The following is a 23,512-nucleotide window of genomic DNA, read 5'->3' as shown; positions in this document are numbered from 1 at the left end:
CATCACCCTCTATCCACCATCACCACTACCATCATCATCACCATCACCTATCATTTCCACCAACCATTATTGCCAAAGTATTCATGATGTCAGAGTTCAAGATCTCATCAAGTACTTCTCAAATATAAATAAAGTGGAAGTATACAAGAATAAACATTATTTTCCATCTTACTGTTAATTTATTTTATGACTCATTATTATGTATATTTTGAATTACATATACATAGGGACACCAAAAACTTTCCAGTATCTCGGGCCTCTATGGGTCTTGATCCGTGCCTGAGTCTACCACTTCTCTGATATCTGGTGTTGTAGAAACTTCAGCCACCTTTTTCTGCACCTCTACATCTACTACTGTACAATTAAGGGGCCTGCTACACTTCTGATATATTTTGTGTATGTGTGTGTGATGTATGATGAACATTTTCATTTTTTTTTCATATTTGGGTTGAAAAAATCCTAGGATTTCAAAACTGTTGTGTGTGATATAGAGCTAAAGAGATTGTCTGTCACCTGACATCAGATGATCTTCTCTGCCATGAGAATGCAGAAGCATTTAGTCATTTGAATCGACAATATCAACTCTACTGCCACCACCACCATCATCATCATCATGATCATCTGCTATCACCCTTCATCCTCCATCACTCTCTATCCACCACTATCCACCATCAATTTGTTACCACCACCTCCATCATAACTACCACTACTACCATCATCACCATTACCTATCATTACCACCACCCATCATCACCACCATCACCATTTAAGGGACAGCCATGTTAATAGTGTTCATCTTTTGGTCTTTTTTCATTTTATGAACAATTTCTTTTTATTGTTGACTTTGTTTCATTAAGATTTGTATCTTTTTTATTTGTTTTCAGGTTTTTGAGAGAGCAAAAGCCTTTATGTTTCTCAATGATATAAAAAAGAAGTAAGAATTAACCTTTTTTTTAAAAAAAAAAAAAAATTCTTTTTAAATGCAATATTCACATCTATCATATTAATCCTGAAGGATTGAAAAAAAACTCCCAAAAATCATACTGACAGTATTTGTTTTAGAACAAAATCATTTGTAAATAAAATTTTGATTTGTTCTCTTCTTCAGCATGCAGTTTGCCACGATATCAGTTCAAATGTTAATAATCTTACCTAATAAGTTTTCAAATTTTATATATATATATATATATATTATGGAGATGTACTTGCATAGCAAGTGACTGATCTGAGATTGTGTGCTGGAACAAAAACAATTGCAGCATGGAAGGTGTTTATAAGCCATTTAAAAACACAAAAACCGTTAGATTCTCTTCAACATTTAAATTTAATTTGCCAAAATATTTTCGTCGCTTTGAGACCACAACCTGTTCACTGACAAAATTCCTGGAATTTTGTCAGTGAACAGGTCGCGATTAATATTCAATAATTTCTTATCACATTAGTTATAGAAACACATGTAATGTTCCAACATGGTCTTGCACATGACATCTAAAACTTTCTCAGATAAGTTACCTTTTCAGAAATTGAGATACGTAATCATATGCCTGAGTGCCGTTTGGGCCAGTCTATGAAGGTATTTTTTAAACCCTTTTGTTATTATATTTCTTTTGAAATACACTGCCTTTGGTCCAGTTAATTTTGAAAATAATGAAGAATTTAATAAAATGATTTTATCACTATTAAGCTGGTGTTTTGAACTTCACTTTACGTAAAATTTTGAAGAAATGTTTTAATCTAGATCACTCTAAAACAAGAAACCTGCATCATAAAACCAGTAGTTGTCTCAGGCAGTTTGGTTCAAGGAACTATTTGGGATAGGTGGTACATGAATTTTTGTTACCTTGCTGAATTTTAGAACTAAAGATGCCTGATGTGGTGTAAAAAGGAATGTCAAGTAGAGGAGTTAAGGAATTTGTTCAGTGTCTAGATGTGTATTCATAAATCTGTTGTGTTTGAAAAGTAATCCATTGTAAAAAGCTCATAATATTAAAAAGGGATATTCTGGCAATGATCCTGAATATATTGCTGCAGTTAGAGTGAGTTATGAGGCTGTACATTACACACTTTTCTTTGGTAGAAGTTTCATTTCCAAATGAATACCTCCTTTGTGGCAATGGGTCATGTCCTCATGCTGTGGTGGTTTTTTTTAAAAATCTATATATCCACATAGGGGGTACAATGTCTGAAGGATTATGCAGCCTATTTTGATGTCTCTGTAGATATTTATTATATATATGTTATGCACCAAATCACATTCTCTTCTATCATTGTTGTTCCCTTATAGCTGTGTAGCAGTGTTTTTTGGTTACTGTTAGTATAATGCTACTTTTATATGTTTCTTATTTGCATATTTTACTTTTTAAGTAGGGATATATATTGATAAACCCGTCACTTATAACTTACTTATAAGTGTTATCATTATACGTAAATCATAACTCCAGCGACATAAACGCCTTAGCGAGAAATATATTCTCTGAAACACTAAGACATTCTATGCGTGCATGTATGTTGAAGATAAATAATTTTGTGTTCTTTTAACCACTATAAAAAATGTACAGTTTCATAATTACAGAAATAAATTTCATTAACAAGTTGAAGAACGTGAAGAAAGAGAAAATAATTACTACATTATTTTATTTATGTACATTTAGCATTTTTAATATCTATGATACAATTTGAAGTAAAGTAATTTTGTTGTTGAGAATTACGACTTAAAATTTACACTAGCTAATTCTTCATACTAACTATATAGATCTCAACAATTCAAACAAGTCTTGTTGGATTTTTCATAGACATGGCATAAAAAAATAACCAATGTCTCAAAGGAGCGAGTGTCGTGGAGTTTAGTAACATCCCACAAAACACTAAAGTTTTCCCCCAAATCCAGGGTTTTTATAACTGCTTAACTTGACTTTAAAGAATTGAAATCACATAAAAATATTCTTTAACTAATTTTCAGAATTCCTATATGAGCAGTTATTTCAACCAATGGGAAAACAACAATCATATTTCTTCGGCAATACGACATTACGTCATATTGCCAGCTATCACAAATTGGCGCTACTATTTGAAAATGGCTACACTCTACAGCTGATACTTAATTACACATCTTCCATGATCTCTCCCAATTTTGGTCTCATGAAATGTGTATAGTATTGCAAATTTGCAATTCATATTTTATAGACTTGGTACTTGTTAAACACTGTACTAATACAATATATTAAATAAAATTTTTATTTCTATATGTAGATTTCAAGTTCAGTATGGCCAAAGAGCACGTACCGCATTACCCTATGCTATGAATAGTGAATTTTCTCGGGAATTGAGTCTTCAAATGGTATGATAACAGCTGTTTCTATTTTTGTTTAATATTATTTCATGGATTTTATATTCCGTTGATGTTCATCATCACCATTTAGCATCCGTATTCTATTCTAGCATATGTTGGATGGTTTAACAGGATCCAACAGGTCAGAGGCTTCTGTTGAGCTCCAGTGTTTGCTTTGGCATGGTTTCTGTGCCCAGACGCCCTTATTAATGCCAGTCGTTTTACAGAGTGTACTGGGTGTATTTTCATGTTACCAGCACTAGTGAGCTTGTCAAATAACTTGCAAGACAAGATCCTTTGATTGAGGGAGGTGGCTTATGTCAGGTGTTGAGAGAAAAGAGTACGATAGAGGGATAAGAACAGGTGTTTTGTTGCAGAGGAGATACATGGCTACTTTAGCTGGAAAAGGGGAGGAAATGGTGATGATGAGATGTCAAGATATATCCTCAAGGTGCAAGAATATGAATGTGAGGTGGATAGGGGAAGCAGGCCAGATAAATTTGCAAGAGGGTAAGGTGAGCAACACAATGGTTAAAAGTAGGGAATATAGAGATATAGGCGATACAGAGAATGGCAAACAGGGAAGGGAGCATAGCCATCATCATCATCATCATTGCTTAATATCTGTTTTCCATGCTGGTATGAGTTGGGCTGCTTGATAGGAGCTGGCAAACCCACTGGCTTGCCAGCCAGAGGGCTCTGACTGTCAGTTTTGACATGGTTTCTACACAAGATGTCTTTCCTAATGTCAACCATTTTACAATGGTACTGGGCATTTTTATGTGGCATCTGCACTAGCGGTATCACCAAGTACTTGCAACACAAAGACCTCTCAACTAAGAGAGAGACTGGAATCAAGGGAAATGGCTGTCTGCCAGGCAAGAGGTTAGAGTATAATAGACAGACATAGTTGTCTTATACAGGAGATACTAGGTTATCTCAGCAGGACAAGAAATGTGAAAGAGAGAGAGAAATATAAACAGAGTGAGAAAGAGAGAAACAGATGCTGTTAGAAATGCATTGAAGCCTACCCACAAGGAACAGTGGGTGGAGCATTATAAGTAGTACTGAGGGGATAGAGGATGTCCCATAATTCCTTCAATCTCTCTTAGGAACTCTCAAAATAATCTATACAGAAATCAAGATTTGGTAATTGAAATGTATATTAAAGAAATTTATTGGGCAGGAAATACATCCATTAATTATTATTCATTCTTTGAAAATAAATGAATAAAATCCTTTTAAAAAATAATTAATTTTAATATTTAGATGTCTGCACTTTCAAATATATTACCTGTTGATCTGATATGATTTTGAAAATTTTTTTTTTGATTTCATTTTATTTTGTTTATTCTTTAGCGATACTACTCGGATGTGAAAAATACAGACAAACTGGAAAAAGTTAAAAATCAAGTTGATGAACTGAAAGAAATTATTGTGAGAGATATTGGTAAGTAATAAGAGAAAAAGTAAAACACAGTTAATTTGCAGTGATTGAATAACATGAATTGAGGATGATTATTTGGTTGTGCAGTGTTAAATTGTCAGAAAAGTATATTTCCATGCCATTTTGTTCTGAGTATCATTGAGATGTACTACTATTACACATTTCTCCCCAATAACATCTTAATTACCTCAAGTAGTACTCAACCTTACAATCTGGAAAACCTCATATCTCTTATTTCCATTCTACAGAACATGAGCAAACTTATTTTCAGCTTCTCTTGGTACCAAACATGACACTTAGCTTCTTTTCAAGTCAGCTGATATTGTTTTTTGTTGTCTCCCTTACTTTCAATCTTCCCAGATCTGTCACTTAGAATTTACAACAATCTGTCTATCCTGTTTCCTGGGATCTATCTGACTTGTGCTTGATTAGTTGTTGATCTGGTCAATTTTCTGAAATTAGTGTTGTAAATGATTTGGTATCCTACTCATTCCCCACATCCACAGCCATTATGTATAGTAATAATGAGGCTGCTGTCATGTTTTAAAGATAGTCTACTGAGGAACCTCAACAAGTCTTACTGCTGTTCGTCTGCCAGTCCTGATTGTGGTGCATATACAACAATAAATATCACTGTTATATTATCCATGATTAACCTAAGATTAATTTCTTTATCATACACTCTCATGTCTTGTTCACTTTATAATGGAAGGCAAGGTTTACGATATCGGAAGAATATCGTCTTCTTCCATCATCTTCTTGTTCTTTATGTAGTTCAGGCTTCTGGCAGGCAAAGAGAAAAAACTTCAAGGACAAATGCTATTTACAACTAGTTTTATTTACAAGTTTTACAGGATAGGTGAAGTATGCTGCTCTCAGCAACCATCTTTAGCTGTGTGCATTGTGTAGTAGCTCCATTAGTGCAGGCACATTGCCTCTGGAGATACAATCTACAGACAGGACCAGCCACTGGTGGTGTTCAGCAAGCGCTGCTGTGAAGTGGTGCCAAAAGAGACAGGTCTGAATCAGGTTTTCCCTTTATATACAATTTGCCATTGTGAGCCTCGTTGTGATCTCACGCATGGCAAATGGTTGCTGGTGAGGTCTCATCCAATATGGCGCTGACTGCTTGTGCCACTACAACTTCATTAGTTCATTTCTCTTGCATTGTTATTACACCCACCCTCCAAAAAGAAAGAAAGAATTTGTACCTTTGTCATTGTCCATTACTTGTGGGGAGCCTGGTTGAGGTTCCCCTCCATCTTCTTTCCTGTATAATCTCTCTTTACGTATCCTTCATGGTGTTCATGGCAGCAATCTTAAACCCTTGAACCAGACATGAAGTTGTAAAATACATGTGCCTGATGGATTGATTGATACCAGTTTTCTGTATCTGAATTGAAGAAAGTTTGTACTATTCCATAGTGATGGTTAGATGTGAGGTTTTCACATATGACTAGATATTTCCACCAATTGATATATTGAGACACTTTTTTCCCCCCCTTACTCACCAGCAAATTACTATCAACACTTATTAACATGGTGACTATTAGTCTCTGTTCTTTGGAATGTTAAGTGGTATGGGAGGTTGAACTTTCTTTTGCTGGGCTCAAATCTCATTTGCGAACCCATGGTAAACAAATCTCCACCAACTGATCTGCCTATATGTCTGTGCACACCTTTGAATGCAATGTATGCCAGAAGGTTTGCAAATCTAACGGAGGCCTCAAAAGACATTTTAGGATCCACAAAGATCAGAACTTACCTGCAGCTCTTGGTGGTCCAAATTTGATACGTAATCTATGTGGATATCTTTTCAGAACGTTGTCTTGTTTAAAAAGCCACATCAGACGCCATGATGGTTCTAAGGTGTAGGTACAGGAGGTGGTCAAATTCTTTATAAGGAGTAGACAACCACCATGTATATGTATATATGAAGGTTATTATATATACATATAAAGGTTATATATATAAAGATTAAAGACCCCCTTCAGTCATGAATGACCATGAGATTGCACCTAGAAAGTTCTCCTCAAAGGCACAAGTCCAGGCAAGGTTGTTTATGGAAGACCAGCTGTTGCCCATGCATACCAGCCTCCCCTCTCTACGCCACTGATGTTATCCAAGGGAAGGGCAAAGGGGCCGATACAGCTTGGCACTAGTGATGTCACAACTCATTTCTACAGCTGAGCGAACTAGAGCAATGTGAAATATAGTGTCTGGTCCAGGATTTGAACTCACTACCTTGAGTGTGAGCCTGACACTCTGACCATTGAGCCTTGTGCCTTCACCATATAATTTTATATATATGTATATATAAAATTCTACCATGGAAGGCAGATGTTAAACAACAACAATGATGATGATGATTAAAAAAAGAATCAACATTTAACATCCATTTTCCATGCTGGCATGGGTTGGATGGCTTGAAAGAGACTGGCAAGGCCAGGAACTGCACCAGGTCCAATAGTCTGTTTTGGCTTGGTTTCTATGGCTGGATGCCCTTCCTGATGCTACTCACTCCACGGAGTATATTGGGTGCTATTTACATGGCACCACCACCCACACCAATGCTTTTTTATGTAGTACATTGGTTTTAGGATCTTAATTCTGTTGTGGTGGGTGGGTCTTGTCAGTACAGCAATGTACCACATATGATCTTTTTTAACTGGTTGGAGTCCTTCATTCTCAGCTGAAAAGAAGTCATGCTTCAAGGACAGCATTCTTCACCCTATGAGATGTCATCTGGTGTACCACAAGGATCTGTTCTTGGTCCCCTATTGTTTGTTGCATACATTGACATAGCTACCAACTTAAAGAATGCCACAGTGTTGAAATATGCAGATGACATCAAGCTGTACCTTGAGGTAAAAAGGAAAGATCCTGAACACTATAGATCTTTCCTGCCATCAGACCTGGACACAATGCAACAATGGATCATGTACTGGCAAATCAAGCTGGCTGTGGACAAGTGTACCACCATGCGCTTTGGGAGGAAAAACCCAATGTCCACATACTCTCTTCACAACACGAATATCAAGCAGTCTTCTTGTGAATGTGACCTGGGCATTACCGTCAGCAGCGATTTATGCTGGACAAAGCACATCTCTGAAATTGTCAAGCAGGCCAAGGATATCTTGGCATCACTCAGCAAGACCTTTATCAGCTGCTCTTCAGCTATCTGTTTAAGGCTGTATATGGCTATGGTGCAACCACACTTGGAATTGGCATTACCAGTTTGGAACCCCTATCTTGCTCAGGACATCGACCTCCTGGAAACTGTACAGAGACATGCAGCCAAGCAGATACCCTCCATCAGGCACCTACCATACTCTGAAGCTCCGACAACTGACTTGGCAAATACCCACAAAATAATTATTTATTGCGCCAACAACCACCTTGAACAACTTTTTGAGCTCCATGTGTCTAACACATGTGGGTATGTCAGAAAAAAGCACAGCTCCCATGACTTGCGGAAACGTTTTTTCACACTCAGAGTTGCTGAGCCATGGAACAAACTACCTGAATCAGTTGTTAGTTGCTGAAACATTGCATCCTTTAAAACCTCCATGCTTCTTGAAATTTGCCAACACAGCACTTGATATTCCCCACTCCATATGCATGCAAACATGTATATCATGACTCATACCCTGTTCACTTTCCTGACTTTTGTACATAGTTCTATGTACTGTACATGCACCTTTGATGAGTGCACCTGAGCACTATACACAATAATTTCATCATCATCATCATTATCATTATTGTTATTATTATTATTATTATTATTATTATTATATCTTGGTCCTTTGTCATCTTTGTAAGGTTCAACATTTTGAGATCAGCCTTCTATACTTTGTCCCATGTCTTCCTGGGTTTCCCTCTCCCACACACACATACATACACGGTATATAGGGATAAACATACATGTCTCCTTTGAATTTCTTGACAAAAATAATCATCACCATTAATGATTTCATCATCAAGGATATAATTAATTTTAATTAATCAAGCATTTTTCCCTCCACTTAATTACATTGTAGCTTAATAGTGCTTCACAAAACATTTGGAAATGAAAACATCATTTGAATTTTGCATTAGGAGCTCTACAGTAAAATTTTTATTATCTATATGACATGGTTAATATATGCGTATCATTGAAAAACCTGAAGCTGCATTTTTCTTTCCAGGAAAAATTCCTTTTATAGTTGTATTGCATTAAAATTTGCAATATCCTTCAGAGTTAGGCAAAACAGAACCACACTGGAGGTGACAAGTGCGACAGATGTGCTTTGAAATGTTTTTGCAGCTTGTCAATGTCACAAACTTAAGTCGCTTCCAAAACAAGATTGAATTGGCCAGACTGAAGTATATAGAGACAATGTATAAACAATATATTGGCTTACAATGAAGTTGTTCAGGCTGAATAAAAGTCAAATTATGCAATAGAAGCCACTGTAGAGTATAATTTTTACCTATATTACATACTTAGTGTACATTGAAAGGCCAGAAGCCACAGTTTTCATTCAGCAAAAAAAAAATCCCTTTATAGATGTAGGTACATGTGTGGCTCTGTGGTAAGAAGCTTGCTTCTCAACTGCATGATCCTGGGTTCAGTCCCACTGCGTGGCACCTTGGGCAAGTGTCTTCTGCAATAGCCTCAAGTCAACCAAAGCCTTCTAGGTGGATTTGATTGATAGAAGTTGAAAGAAGCCTATTGTATATATATATATTTCCTTCCGGTCTTTCAAAATGTGACCTCGTGTGTACCATTGGTGATTTTTTTTCCTCTGTCTTCCCTTCTCTGGATCTTTCCTTCTCCTATGTTTCTGATGAAAAGCTCCACTCGAAACGTTAAACCCTCCTTCTTTCCTTCTTTCCTGAGCATCCAATAATACTATATTTGTTCCACGTCCTCGCGTTGTTGTGTTTTTTTGTGCTTTTTTGTTTGGACTAACTATATATATATATATATATATATAGAATTTTCCTTGTTTTGTATGTCCTGTACTCTATTTTTTCGTTGTTTAAAAGAAATGTCCATTTCCTTGGTTTTGTGTTTATGTTTTTGTTTCTCATTGTGTTCGACGTTTTTTTGGTGTCCTGTATCCATATATGCATGTATATATACATGTAGAGGTAGGTATGTACATATATGTATGTATATATGCATATGTTTTATTTATTAATTTATATATATGTGTGTGTGTGTGTGTGTATGTCTTCGTGTTGGTGTTTGTCCCCTTGCACAGTTTGACAACTGGTGCTGATGTGTTTACATCCCCATAACTTAGTGGTTTGGCAAAAGAGACCAATAGAATAAGTACCAGGCTTTAAAAAACAAAATAATAATGGGGTCAATACCTTTGACTAAAAATTCTTTAAGCATAGCTGCAGTGTAACGACTGAAATGCGTAAAAGATATAGTGTTTTAAAAAACACTGTGTTTCAGAACTAAATAAAACAAACCACAAAAATGACAAAATGCACATCTATCACTTTCTGGCAATTTTCTTCTGCTTCACCCAGAAGTATATTATATTTTTAACACAATGCATCTGTGAAGAGATTTTTTCTTCCCTGATGAAAAATGTAGTTTCAGGCTTTTCAATAATACCCATATGTTAAGTATGTCATAAAGATAAAGAAAATATTATTATTGAATTCGGTATCACTATAATATTATGATTTTGTTTACTATATCCTTTTTCATTCTATCAAAATTACCCTTTTGAATAGCCAAAAATGTATTATCCTGGTAGATACAACAATATAACAGTAAAATTTCACCAAGCTGACTCTAATATATGATTAGAGCCATTTCAATTAATTTAGTTAACAATAAGCATATTAGAGACAGCATAAATATCCATACATTTTTTTTTCTTTGCTACTTCATGCTGTTAATTCTTTTTTTTTTTTTTCCAGATCAGATATCAGACCGAAATGAGAAACTAGAGCTTCTAGTTGATAAAGCAAATAATCTAAATGTAAATGTAAGTAGTTTGATCTGTTGTACTTTAACCCCCATAGCATTCATAATAGCAAAATGTAGCTGTTATAAATACAGCCAATCTTAACCTTATTGATGTGTTACTTTCAACAGCAAATAATGTCTTACTAAATCTCATAAATTACGTTGTTTCACTTTCTTTGTTTATCAATTTACATTTTTTAAAGTTAGAAATGTAAGCTATTTTCTGAGCTGCTGTATTGTTCCAGAGTTTTTAGCTTATATTTAGACCAAAGCAAGTCTGTGTAGATATGCTTGCTTCACAACTTATGGTTTTGAGTTTTGTGTTTGATACAACTGTATTAAAATCTTTTGAGAGATAGTCTTCCCCAGGCAAAAAATGTAAACAACCTAGCATAAGTTAGTGGCTAGCAACTTCAGATGTAGAGGTAGAAGGACTCAAAGAAACTAGCCAGTCTGAAGAAAAAAAAAAAAGGTATGGCAACTCAAAGACCCAGCTGACCATGAGAAATTCAGAAACATTCTAATTGAAGCTTCTGGTAAAAAGGAGTTTAAAATGTATAGTATAGAAGACACCTGGAAGTTCCTACAGCACAACTTACAGGGAGCTACAGACCAAATCTATGGCTGGTGTGAAGTCCTAGCCAGAGCAGGGATGATGTGGTTATGGAACGGTGTTGTAGAGGGGGGCTATAAAAGCCAGAAAGACAAACCTGGAAGGTTTGGAAGAAAAGGGGTAGTGGATCTATAAACTATATATATATATATACTTTTATTAAAGTCAAAATACATATAAACAATTGCAGTGTGAAAGATATTTGTAAGACATTCAAGAACACACAAAAACCATTAGTTTCACTTTGGCATTTAATTTTCATTTGTGTCAAAATATTTTTGACAAAACATGATGCTAAATTAAATTTTGAAGTGAAACTAGTGGTTTTTGTGTGTTCTTGAATGGCTTACAAATATCTTCCACACTGCAGTTCTTTTTGTTTCAGCACACCATCTCAGACCAAGTCACTTGTTATGCAAGTACATTTCCATAATATATATATATATACACATGTCTAAACACATACTTACAATATACTTTCTCTTTTATTTCCTAACAGTCAGTATCTTTTAAGAAATCCAGTGTCAATCTTGCTAGATCACTGTGGCGGAAAAATGTAAAGATTTGCATTTTAATATTTATTGTCATTGTGGTAAGTTAAATCAAAACGTTTTTGTTTTCCTTTATTTTTGTTATTCATTGATTCAATGTGTTAAATATATTTCACCAGAAGATTTAGCTTTCATTGTGTCAACATTAATAGTGGCTGACCTATGTAAAAATGAACCTGAGAGATAGAAGGTTGTCATAGCTGGCAGTGAAATTACTGAATCACAGACACTGGGTGCCTGCCCCTGGCACTACTCTTATTGTGTGTAGTACTAACACGATGAGTGTTACTTTTGTTAAAACAGTTTGTTATGCATCATTGTATTTACTGTGCTGCATGGCTGGTTGAAAGCGGCTATTTTTCCAGTTTAATATATTTCCTGTTACCAGTCATTAGCAGAATAGACTGGTTATATCTGTCATTGACATTAGAAGACCTGCCTGGTTGGACTAAGAGACCTTTCTTTACTGTATCTATACTACAGTAAGGAAAACTGCTTAATAATTAGTTAGGAGTATATGTAACTTTTACTAAAAGCAAGCAATTATTAAAGTCTCCACTGTCTAGAAAATTCTAGAGCCTCACGTGTATGGGAAAACCTACTTTTTTCTGTTGAGGGCTTATATACCCCATTATTAGACTATTTTCTTTAGTCATTGTGCGGTAACTATAAGCTTCAAGCTTATAAAATACTATTATTATTATTTACAGAATTGTAAAACTCAACACTGCTTAACAAAACCATTTGTAGTAAAAGCACATGAAAGTTTGTTTACAAAAACAACTACAAACTAATATAGTTCTTAAATCTGACAGAAAAATTAAAATATTTTTTCCTTATTCTTTACTGCTCACAAGGGGCTAAACATAGAGGGGACAAACAAGGACAGACAAAGGGATTAAGTCGATTGGATCAACCCCAGTGCGTAACTGGTACTTAATTTATCGACCCCGAAAGGATGTAAGGCAAAGTTGACCTCGGCGGAATTTGAACTTAGAACGTAACGGCAGATGAAATACCGCTAAGCATTTCGCCCGGCGTACTAACGTTTCTGCCATCTTATTTCTATGCATGTATATACTGATCAAGAATTTAGTTTGAATGTTCACTGCTGTCTACTTACTGTCATATGCAGAGGATAGGAGGAGGGAAATTCAGCATAAGTAGGGTAGAATCATAGTGATATGTGTGTGTGTGTGTATGTATGTATGTATATTATTATATGATTGAATGCCATGCATCCATTTCCAACTGAGTTTTATCTTATCTATATATATATGTGTGTGTGTGTAGGTGGATATGTAGATAAAAACTGAAATGTATTTGTGACTGTTTTACGTTTCTTATCCTTATTGTAAAATATGAATGAGAAATGTCCTTCTTTTTACTGATTTATTTATTTGTATTTGCAGGTTGTTTTGTACCTGATAATATCGATTACATGTGGTGGACTTGATTGGCCATGCACCAGGAACTAATTATGGACATGAAAGTCCAAATGACCATTTACAGCCTGTTGTAGTTATTGTGAAACACAGACACAAATAGCCATATATTTACCCTATGGACGTTTTCAAATAAGAATACAAGTATTTCCTACTCTTTCTCTCTGTCTCTAATTTCATTTAATTTCTACTTGAGATAACATATATATATTTTTGAATCTTTTTCACTAAATTTACTGCAAAATAAAGAATAGAATTTTCTTTGACATGTACTTTTTCTATGTAATATGCATTTGTTTATAAAATGCATACAAACAAGCATGATTATGATAAAGAATCAGATATGGCTGTGTGGTTAAGAAGCTTACTTCTCAACCATGTGGTCTTGATTTCAGTTTCACTGTGTAGTACCTTTGGCATGTGTCTTCTACCGTGTCTGGTAAGTTCACTGTAGAGAAAGTTCACCATCTTTGATTCACTGCAGGGAAAGTTCACTGTCAGCAATTCACCACAGGGGAAGTCCACTGTCAGCAATTCACCACAGGGGAAGTCCACTGTCATCAATTCACTACAGGGGAAGTCCACCGTCATCAATTCACTACAGAGGAAGTCCACCGTCATCAGTTCACCACAAGGGAAATCCACCGTCATCAGTTCATCACAGATGAAGCCCACCATCATTAATTCACCATAGGGAAAGTTCACTGTCATTAGTTCATCACAGAGGAAGCCCACCATCATTAATTCACCATAGGGAAAGTTCACTGTCATTAGTTCATCACAGATGAAGCCCACCATCATTAATTCACCATAGGGAAAGTTCACTGTCATTAGTTCATCACAGAGGAAGCCCACCATCATTAATTCACCATAGGAAAGTTCACTGTCATTAGTTCATCACAGAGGAAGCCCACCATCATTAATTCACCATAGCGAAAGTTCACTGTCATTAGTTCATCACAGAGGAAGCCCACCATCATTAATTCACCATAGGGAAAGTTCACTGTCATTAGTTCAACACAGAGGAAGCCCACCGTCATTAATTCACCATAGGGAAAGTTCACTGTCATTAGTTCATCACAGATGAAGCCCACCATCATTAATTCACCATAGGGAAAGTTCACTGTCATTAGTTCATCACAGAGGAAGCCCACCATCATTAATTCACCATAGGGAAAGTTCACTGTCATTAGTTCATCACAGATGAAGCCCACCATCATTAATTCACCATAGGGAAAGTTCACTGTCATTAGTTCATCACAGATGAAGCCCACCATCATTAATTCACCATAGGGAAAGTTCACTGTCATTAGTTCATCACAGAGGAAGCCCACCATCATTAATTCACCATAGCGAAAGTTCACTGTCATTAGTTCATCACAGATGAAGCCCACCATCATTAATTCACCATAGGGAAAGTTCACTGTCATTAGTTCATCACAGATGAAGCCCACCATCATTAATTCACCATAGCGAAAGTTCACTGTCATTAGTTCATCACAGATGAAGCCCACCATCATTCATTCACCATAGGGAAAGTTCACTGTCATTAGTTCATCACAGATGAAGCCCACCATCATTAATTCACCATAGGGAAAGTTCACTGTCATTAGTTCATCACAGAGGAAGCCCACCATCATTAATTCACCATAGCGAAAGTTCACTGTCATTAGTTCATCACAGATGAAGCCCACCATCATTAATTCACCATAGGGAAAGTTCACTGTCATTAGTTCATCACAGAGGAAGCCCACCATCATTAATTCACCATAGCGAAAGTTCACTGTCATTAGTTCATCACAGATGAAGCCCACCATCATTAATTCACCATAGGGAAAGTTCACTGTCATTAGTTCATCACAGAGGAAGCCCACCATCATTAATTCACCATAGCGAAAGTTCACTGTCATTAGTTCATCACAGATGAAGCCCACCGTCATTAATTCACCATAGGGAAAGTTCACTGTCATTAGTTCATCACAGAGGAAGCCCACCATCATTAATTCACCATAGCGAAAGTTCACTGTCATTAGTTCATCACAGATGAAGCCCACCGTCATTAATTCACCATAGGGAAAGTTTACTGTCATTAGTTCATCACAGAGGAAGCCCACCATCATTAATTCACCATAGGGAAGTTCACTGTCATTAGTTCATCACAGAGGAAGCCCACCATCATTAATTCACCATAGGGAAAGTTCACTGTCATTAGTTCATCACAGATGAAGCCCACCATCATTAATTCACCATAGGGAAAGTTCACTGTCATTAGTTCATCACAGAGGAAGCCCACCATCATTAATTCACCATAGGGAAAGTTCACTGTCATTAGTTCATCACAGAGGAAGCCCACCATCATTAATTCACCATAGGGAAAGTTCACTGTCATTAGTTCATCACAGATGAAGCCCACCATCATTAATTCACCATAGGGAAAGTTCACTGTCATTAGTTCATCACAGAGGAAGCCCACCATCATTAATTCACCATAGGGAAAGTTCACTGTCATTAGTTCATCACAGATGAAGCCCACCATCATTAATTCACCATAGGGAAAGTTCACTGTCATTAGTTCATCACAGAGAAGCCCACCATCATTAATTCACCATAGGGAAAGTTCACTGTCATTAGTTCATCACAGATGAAGCCCACCATCATTAATTCACCATAGGGAAAGTTCACTGTCATTAGTTCATCACAGAGGAAGCCCACCATCATTAATTCACCATAGGGAAAGTTCACTGTCATTAGTTCATCACAGAGGAAGCCCACCATCATTAATTCACCATAGGGAAAGTTCACTGTCATTAGTTCATCACAGATGAAGCCCACCATCATTAATTCACCATAGGGAAAGTTCACTGTCATTAGTTCATCACAGATGAAGCCCACCATCATTAATTCACCATAGGGAAAGTTCACTGTCATTAGTTCATCACAGAGGAAGCCCACCGTCATTAATTCACCATAGGGAAAGTTCACTGTCATTAGTTCATCACAGATGAAGCCCACCGTCATTAATTCACCATAGGGAAAGTTCACTGTCATTAGTTCATCACAGAGGAAGCCCACCATCATTAATTCACCATAGGGAAAGTTCACTGTCATTAGTTCATCACAGAGGAAGCCCACCATCATTAATTCACCATAGGGAAAGTTCACTGTCATTAGTTCATCACAGATGAAGCCCACCATCATTAATTCACCATAGGGAAAGTTCACTGTCATTAGTTCATCACAGATGAAGCCCACCGTCATTAATTCACCATAGGGAAAGTTCACTGTCATTAGTTCATCACAGATGAAGCCCACCATCATTAATTCACCATAGGGAAAGTTCACTGTCATTAGTTCATCACAGAGGAAGCCCACCATCATTAATTCACCATAGCGAAAGTTCACTGTCATTAGTTCATCACAGATGAAGCCCACCATCATTAATTCACCATAGGGAAAGTTCACTGTCATTAGTTCATCACAGATGAAGCCCACCATCATTAATTCACCATAGGGAAAGTTCACTGTCATTAGTTCATCACAGAGGAAGCCCACCATCATTAATTCACCATAGCGAAAGTTCACTGTCATTAGTTCATCACAGATGAAGCCCACCATCATTAATTCACCATAGGGAAAGTTCACTGTCATTAGTTCATCACAGAGGAAGCCCACCATCATTAATTCACCATAGGGAAAGTTCACTGTCATTAGTTCATCACAGATGAAGCCCACCATCATTAATTCACCATAGCGAAAGTTCACTGTCATTAGTTCATCACAGATGAAGCCCACCATCATTAATTCACCATAGGGAAAGTTCACTGTCATTAGTTCATCACAGATGAAGCCCACCGTCATTAATTCACCATAGGGAAAGTTCACTGTCATTAGTTCATCACAGAGGAAGCCCACCATCATTAATTCACCATAGCGAAAGTTCACTGTCATTAGTTCATCACAGATGAAGCCCACCATCATTAATTCACCATAGGGAAAGTTCACTGTCATTAGTTCATCACAGAGGAAGCCCACCATCATTAATTCACCATAGCGAAAGTTCACTGTCATTAGTTCATCACAGATGAAGCCCACCATCATTAATTCACCATAGGGAAAGTTCACTGTCATTAGTTCATCACAGAGGAAGCCCACCATCATTAATTCACCATAGCGAAAGTTCACTGTCATTAGTTCATCACAGATGAAGCCCACCATCATTAATTCACCATAGGGAAAGTTCACTGTCATTAGTTCATCACAGAGGAAGCCCACCGTCATTAATTCACCATAGGGAAAGTTCACTGTCATTAGTTCATCACAGATGAAGCCCACCATCATTAATTCACCATAGCGAAAGTTCACTGTCATTAGTTCATCACAGATGAAGCCCACCATCATTAATTCACCATAGGGAAAGTTCACTGTCATTAGTTCATCACAGAGGAAGCCCACCATCATTAATTCACCATAGGGAAAGTTCACTGTCATTAGTTCATCACAGATGAAGCCCACCATCATTAATTCACCATAGGGAAAGTTCACTGTCATTAGTTCATCACAGAGGAAGCCCACCATCATTAATTCACCATAGGGAAAGTTCACTGTCATTAGTTCATCACAGATGAAGCCCACCATCATTAATTCACCATAGGAAAGTTCACTGTCATTAGTTCATCACAGAGGAAGCCCACCATCATTAATTCACCATAGCGAAAGTTCACTGTCATTAGTTCATCACAGAGGAAGCCCACCATCATTAATTCACCATAGGGAAAGTTCACTGTCATTAGTTCATCACAGATGAAGCCCACCATCATTAATTCACCATAGGAAAGTTCACTGTCATTAGTTCATCACAGATGAAGCCCACCATCATTAATTCACCATAGGGAAAGTTCACTGTCATTAGTTCATCACAGAGGAAGCCCACCATCATTAATTCACCATAGGGAAAGTTCACTGTCATTAGTTCATCACAGATGAAGCCCACCATCATTAATTCACCATAGGGAAAGTTCACTGTCATTAGTTCATCACAGATGAAGCCCACCATCATTAATTCACCATAGGGAAAGTTCACTGTCATTAGTTCATCACAGATGAAGCCCACCATCATTAATTCACCATAGGAAAGTTCACTGTCATTAGTTCATCACAGAGGAAGCCCACCATCATTAATTCACCATAGGGAAAGTTCACTGTCATTAGTTCATCACAGATGAAGCCCACCATCATTAATTCACCATAGGGAAAGTTCACTGTCATTAGTTCATCACAGATGAAGCCCACCATCATTAATTCACCATAGGGAAAGTTCACTGTCATTAGTTCATCACAGATGAAGCCCACCATCATTAATTCACCATAGGGAAAGTTCACTGTCATTAGTTCATCACAGATGAAGCCCACCATCATTAATTCACCATAGCGAAAGTTCACTGTCATTAGTTCATCACAGATGAAGCCCACCATCATTAATTCACCATAGCGAAAGTTCACTGTCATTAGTTCATCACAGATGAAGCCCACCATCATTAATTCACCATAAGGAAAGTTCACTGTCATTAGTTCATCACAGATGAAGCCCACCATCATTAATTCACCATAGGGAAAGTTCACTGTCATTAGTTCATCACAGATGAAGCCCACCATCATTAATTCACCATAGCGAAAGTTCACTGTCATTAGTTCATCACAGAGGAAGCCCACCGTCATTAATTCACCATAGGGAAAGTTCACTGTCATTAGTTCATCACAGATGAAGCCCACCATCATTAATTCACCATAGCGAAAGTTCACTGTCATTAGTTTATCACAGATGAAGCCCACCGTCATTAATTCACCATAGGGAAAGTTCACTGTCATTAGTTCATCACAGATGAAGCCCACCATCATTAATTCACCATAGGGAAAGTTCACTGTCATTAGTTCATCACAGATGAAGCCCACCATCATTAATTCACCATAGCGAAAGTTCACTGTCATTAGTTCATCACAGATGAAGCCCACCATCATTAATTCACCATAGGGAAAGTTCACTGTCATTAGTTCATCACAGATGAAGCCCACCATCATTAATTCACCATAGGGAAAGTTCACTGTCATTAGTTCATCACAGAGGAAGCCCACCATCATTAATTCACCATAGGGAAAGTTCACTGTCATTAGTTCATCACAGATGAAGCCCACCATCATTAATTCACCATAGGAAAGTTCACTGTCATTAGTTCATCACAGATGAAGCCCACCATCATTAATTCACCATAGGGAAAGTTCACTGTCATTAGTTCATCACAGATGAAGCCCACCATCATTAATTCACCATAGGGAAAGTTCACTGTCATTAGTTCATCACAGATGAAGCCCACCATCATTAATTCACCATAGCGAAAGTTCACTGTCATTAGTTCATCACAGATGAAGCCCACCATCATTAATTCACCATAGGGAAAGTTCACTGTCATTAGTTCATCACAGATGAAGCCCACCATCATTAATTCACCATAGGGAAAGTTCACTGTCATTAGTTCATCACAGATGAAGCCCACCATCATTAATTCACCATAGGGAAAGTTCACTGTCATTAGTTCATCACAGATGAAGCCCACCATCATTAATTCACCATAGGAAAGTTCACTGTCATTAGTTCATCACAGATGAAGCCCACCATCATTAATTCACCATAGGGAAAGTTCACTGTCATTAGTTCATCACAGAGGAAGCCCACCATCATTAATTCACCATAGGGAAAGTTCACTGTCATTAGTTCATCACAGATGAAGCCCACCATCATTAATTCACCATAGCGAAAGTTCACTGTCATTAGTTCATCACAGATGAAGCCCACCATCATTAATTCACCATAGGGAAAGTTCACTGTCATTAGTTCATCACAGATGAAGCCCACCATCATTAATTCACCATAGGGAAAGTTCACTGTCATTAGTTCATCACAGAGGAAGCCCACCATCATTAATTCACCATAGGGAAAGTTCACTGTCATTAGTTCATCACAGATGAAGCCCACCATCATTAATTCACCATAGGAAAGTTCACTGTCATTAGTTCATCACAGATGAAGCCCACCATCATTAATTCACCATAGGGAAAGTTCACTGTCATTAGTTCATCACAGATGAAGCCCACCATCATTAATTCACCATAGGGAAAGTTCACTGTCATTAGTTCATCACAGATGAAGCCCACCATCATTAATTCACCATAGGGAAAGTTCACTGTCATTAGTTCATCACAGATGAAGCCCACCATCATTAATTCACCATAGGGAAAGTTCACTGTCATTAGTTCATCACAGATGAAGCCCACCATCATTAATTCACCATAGCGAAAGTTCACTGTCATTAGTTCATCACAGATGAAGCCCACCATCATTAATTCACCATAGGGAAAGTTCACTGTCATTAGTTCATCACAGATGAAGCCCACCATCATTAATTCACCATAGGGAAAGTTCACTGTCATTAGTTCATCACAGATGAAGCCCACCATCATTAATTCACCATAGGGAAAGTTCACTGTCATTAGTTCATCACAGATGAAGCCCACCATCATTAATTCACCATAGGAAAGTTCACTGTCATTAGTTCATCACAGAGGAAGCCCACCATCATTAATTCACCATAGGGAAAGTTCACTGTCATTAGTTCATCACAGATGAAGCCCACCATCATTAATTCACCATAGGAAAGTTCACTGTCATTAGTTCATCACAGATGAAGCCCACCATCATTAATTCACCATAGGGAAAGTTCACTGTCATTAGTTCATCACAGATGAAGCCCACCATCATTAATTCACCATAGGGAAAGTTCACTGTCATTAGTTCATCACAGATGAAGCCCACCATCATTAATTCACCATAGGGAAAGTTCACTGTCATTAGTTCATCACAGATGAAGCCCACCATCATTAATTCACCATAGGGAAAGTTCACTGTCATTAGTTCATCACAGATGAAGCCCACCATCATTAATTCACCATAGGGAAAGTTCACTGTCATTAGTTCATCACAGAGGAAGCCCACCATCATTAATTCACCATAGGGAAAGTTCACTGTCATTAGTTCATCACAGATGAAGCCCACCATCATTAATTCACCATAGGGAAAGTTCACTGTCATTAGTTCATCACAGATGAAGCCCACCATCATTAATTCACCATAGGGAAAGTTCACTGTCATTAGTTCATCACAGATGAAGCCCACCATCATTAATTCACCATAGGGAAAGTTCACTGTCATTAGTTCATCACAGATGAAGCCCACCATCATTAATTCACCATAGGAAAGTTCACTGTCATTAGTTCATCACAGATGAAGCCCACCATCATTAATTCACCATAGGGAAAGTTCACTGTCATTAGTTCATCACAGATGAAGCCCACCATCATTAATTCACCATAGGGAAAGTTCACTGTCATTAGTTCATCACAGATGAAGCCCACCATCATTAATTCACCATAGGGAAAGTTCACTGTCATTAGTTCATCACAGATGAAGCCCACCATCATTAATTCACCATAGGGAAAGTTCACTGTCATTAGTTCATCACAGATGAAGCCCACCATCATTAATTCACCATAGGGAAAGTTCACTGTCATTAGTTCATCACAGAGGAAGCCCACCATCATTAATTCACCATAGGGAAAGTTCACTGTCATTAGTTCATCACAGATGAAGCCCACCATCATTAATTCACCATAGGGAAAGTTCACTGTCATTAGTTCATCACAGATGAAGCCCACCATCATTAATTCACCATAGGGAAAGTTCACTGTCATTAGTTCATCACAGATGAAGCCCACCATCATTAATTCACCATAGGGAAAGTTCACTGTCATTAGTTCATCACAGAGGAAGCCCACCATCATTAATTCACCATAGGGAAAGTTCACTGTCATTAGTTCATCACAGATGAAGCCCACCATCATTAATTCACCATAGGGAAAGTTCACTGTCATTAGTTCATCACAGATGAAGCCCACCATCATTAATTCACCATAGGGAAAGTTCACTGTCATTAGTTCATCACAGATGAAGCCCACCATCATTAATTCACCATAGGGAAAGTTCACTGTCATTAGTTCATCACAGATGAAGCCCACCATCATTAATTCACCATAGGGAAAGTTCACTGTCATTAGTTCATCACAGATGAAGCCCACCATCATTAATTCACCATAGGGAAAGTTCACTGTCATTAGTTCATCACAGATGAAGCCCACCATCATTAATTCACCATAGGGAAAGTTCACTGTCATTAGTTCATCACAGATGAAGCCCACCATCATTAATTCACCATAGGGAAAGTTCACTGTCATTAGTTCATCACAGATGAAGCCCACCATCATTAATTCACCATAGGGAAAGTTCACTGTCATTAGTTCATCACAGATGAAGCCCACCATCATTAATTCACCATAGGGAAAGTTCACTGTCATTAGTTCATCACAGATGAAGCCCACCATCATTAATTCACCATAGGGAAAGTTCACTGTCATTAGTTCATCACAGATGAAGCCCACCATCATTAATTCACCATAGGGAAAGTTCACTGTCATTAGTTCATCACAGATGAAGCCCACCATCATTAATTCACCATAGGGAAAGTTCACTGTCATTAGTTCATCACAGATGAAGCCCACCATCATTAATTCACCATAGGGAAAGTTCACTGTCATTAGTTCATCACAGATGAAGCCCACCATCATTAATTCACCATAGGGAAAGTTCACTGTCATTAGTTCATCACAGATGAAGCCCACCATCATTAATTCACCATAGGGAAAGTTCACTGTCATTAGTTCATCACAGATGAAGCCCACCATCATTAATTCACCATAGGGAAAGTTCACTGTCATTAGTTCATCACAGAGGAAGCCCACCATCATTAATTCACCATAGGGAAAGTTCACTGTCATTAGTTCATCACAGATGAAGCCCACCATCATTAATTCACCATAGCGAAAGTTCACTGTCATTAGTTCATCACAGATGAAGCCCACCATCATTAATTCACCATAGGGAAAGTTCACTGTCATTAGTTCATCACAGAGGAAGCCCACCATCATTAATTCACCATAGGGAAAGTTCACTGTCATTAGTTCATCACAGATGAAGCCCACCATCATTAATT

At 37.4% G+C, this 23,512-nt stretch overlaps 1 protein-coding gene across 3 annotated transcripts in view; it reads left to right on the top strand.

The window, feature by feature from the left end:
* Window positions 1-13,619, top strand: part of LOC115222606 (vesicle-associated membrane protein 7) — a 40,383-nt gene extending 26,764 nt beyond the window's left edge. For all 3 annotated transcript variants that reach the window (XM_029792907.2, XM_029792908.2, XM_029792909.2), the window contains exons 4-9: window positions 885-934; window positions 3,250-3,337; window positions 4,688-4,778; window positions 10,701-10,768; window positions 11,862-11,954; window positions 13,326-13,619. In XM_029792907.2, coding sequence (XP_029648767.1) covers window positions 885-934; window positions 3,250-3,337; window positions 4,688-4,778; window positions 10,701-10,768; window positions 11,862-11,954; window positions 13,326-13,391 — 456 coding nt within the window. In that variant the 3' untranslated portion in view covers window positions 13,392-13,619. The remainder of the gene's footprint in view (window positions 1-884; window positions 935-3,249; window positions 3,338-4,687; window positions 4,779-10,700; window positions 10,769-11,861; window positions 11,955-13,325) is intronic.
* The last annotated feature ends 9,893 nt before the right edge of the window (window positions 13,620-23,512 follow it).

Source organism: Octopus sinensis, linkage group LG20 (genome assembly GCF_006345805.1).
Source record: "Octopus sinensis linkage group LG20, ASM634580v1, whole genome shotgun sequence".
NCBI lineage: Eukaryota > Metazoa > Mollusca > Cephalopoda > Octopoda > Octopodidae > Octopus > Octopus sinensis.
Note: the sequence above shows the minus strand (reverse complement) of the source record. Positions and strands in the feature narration are given on the sequence as shown.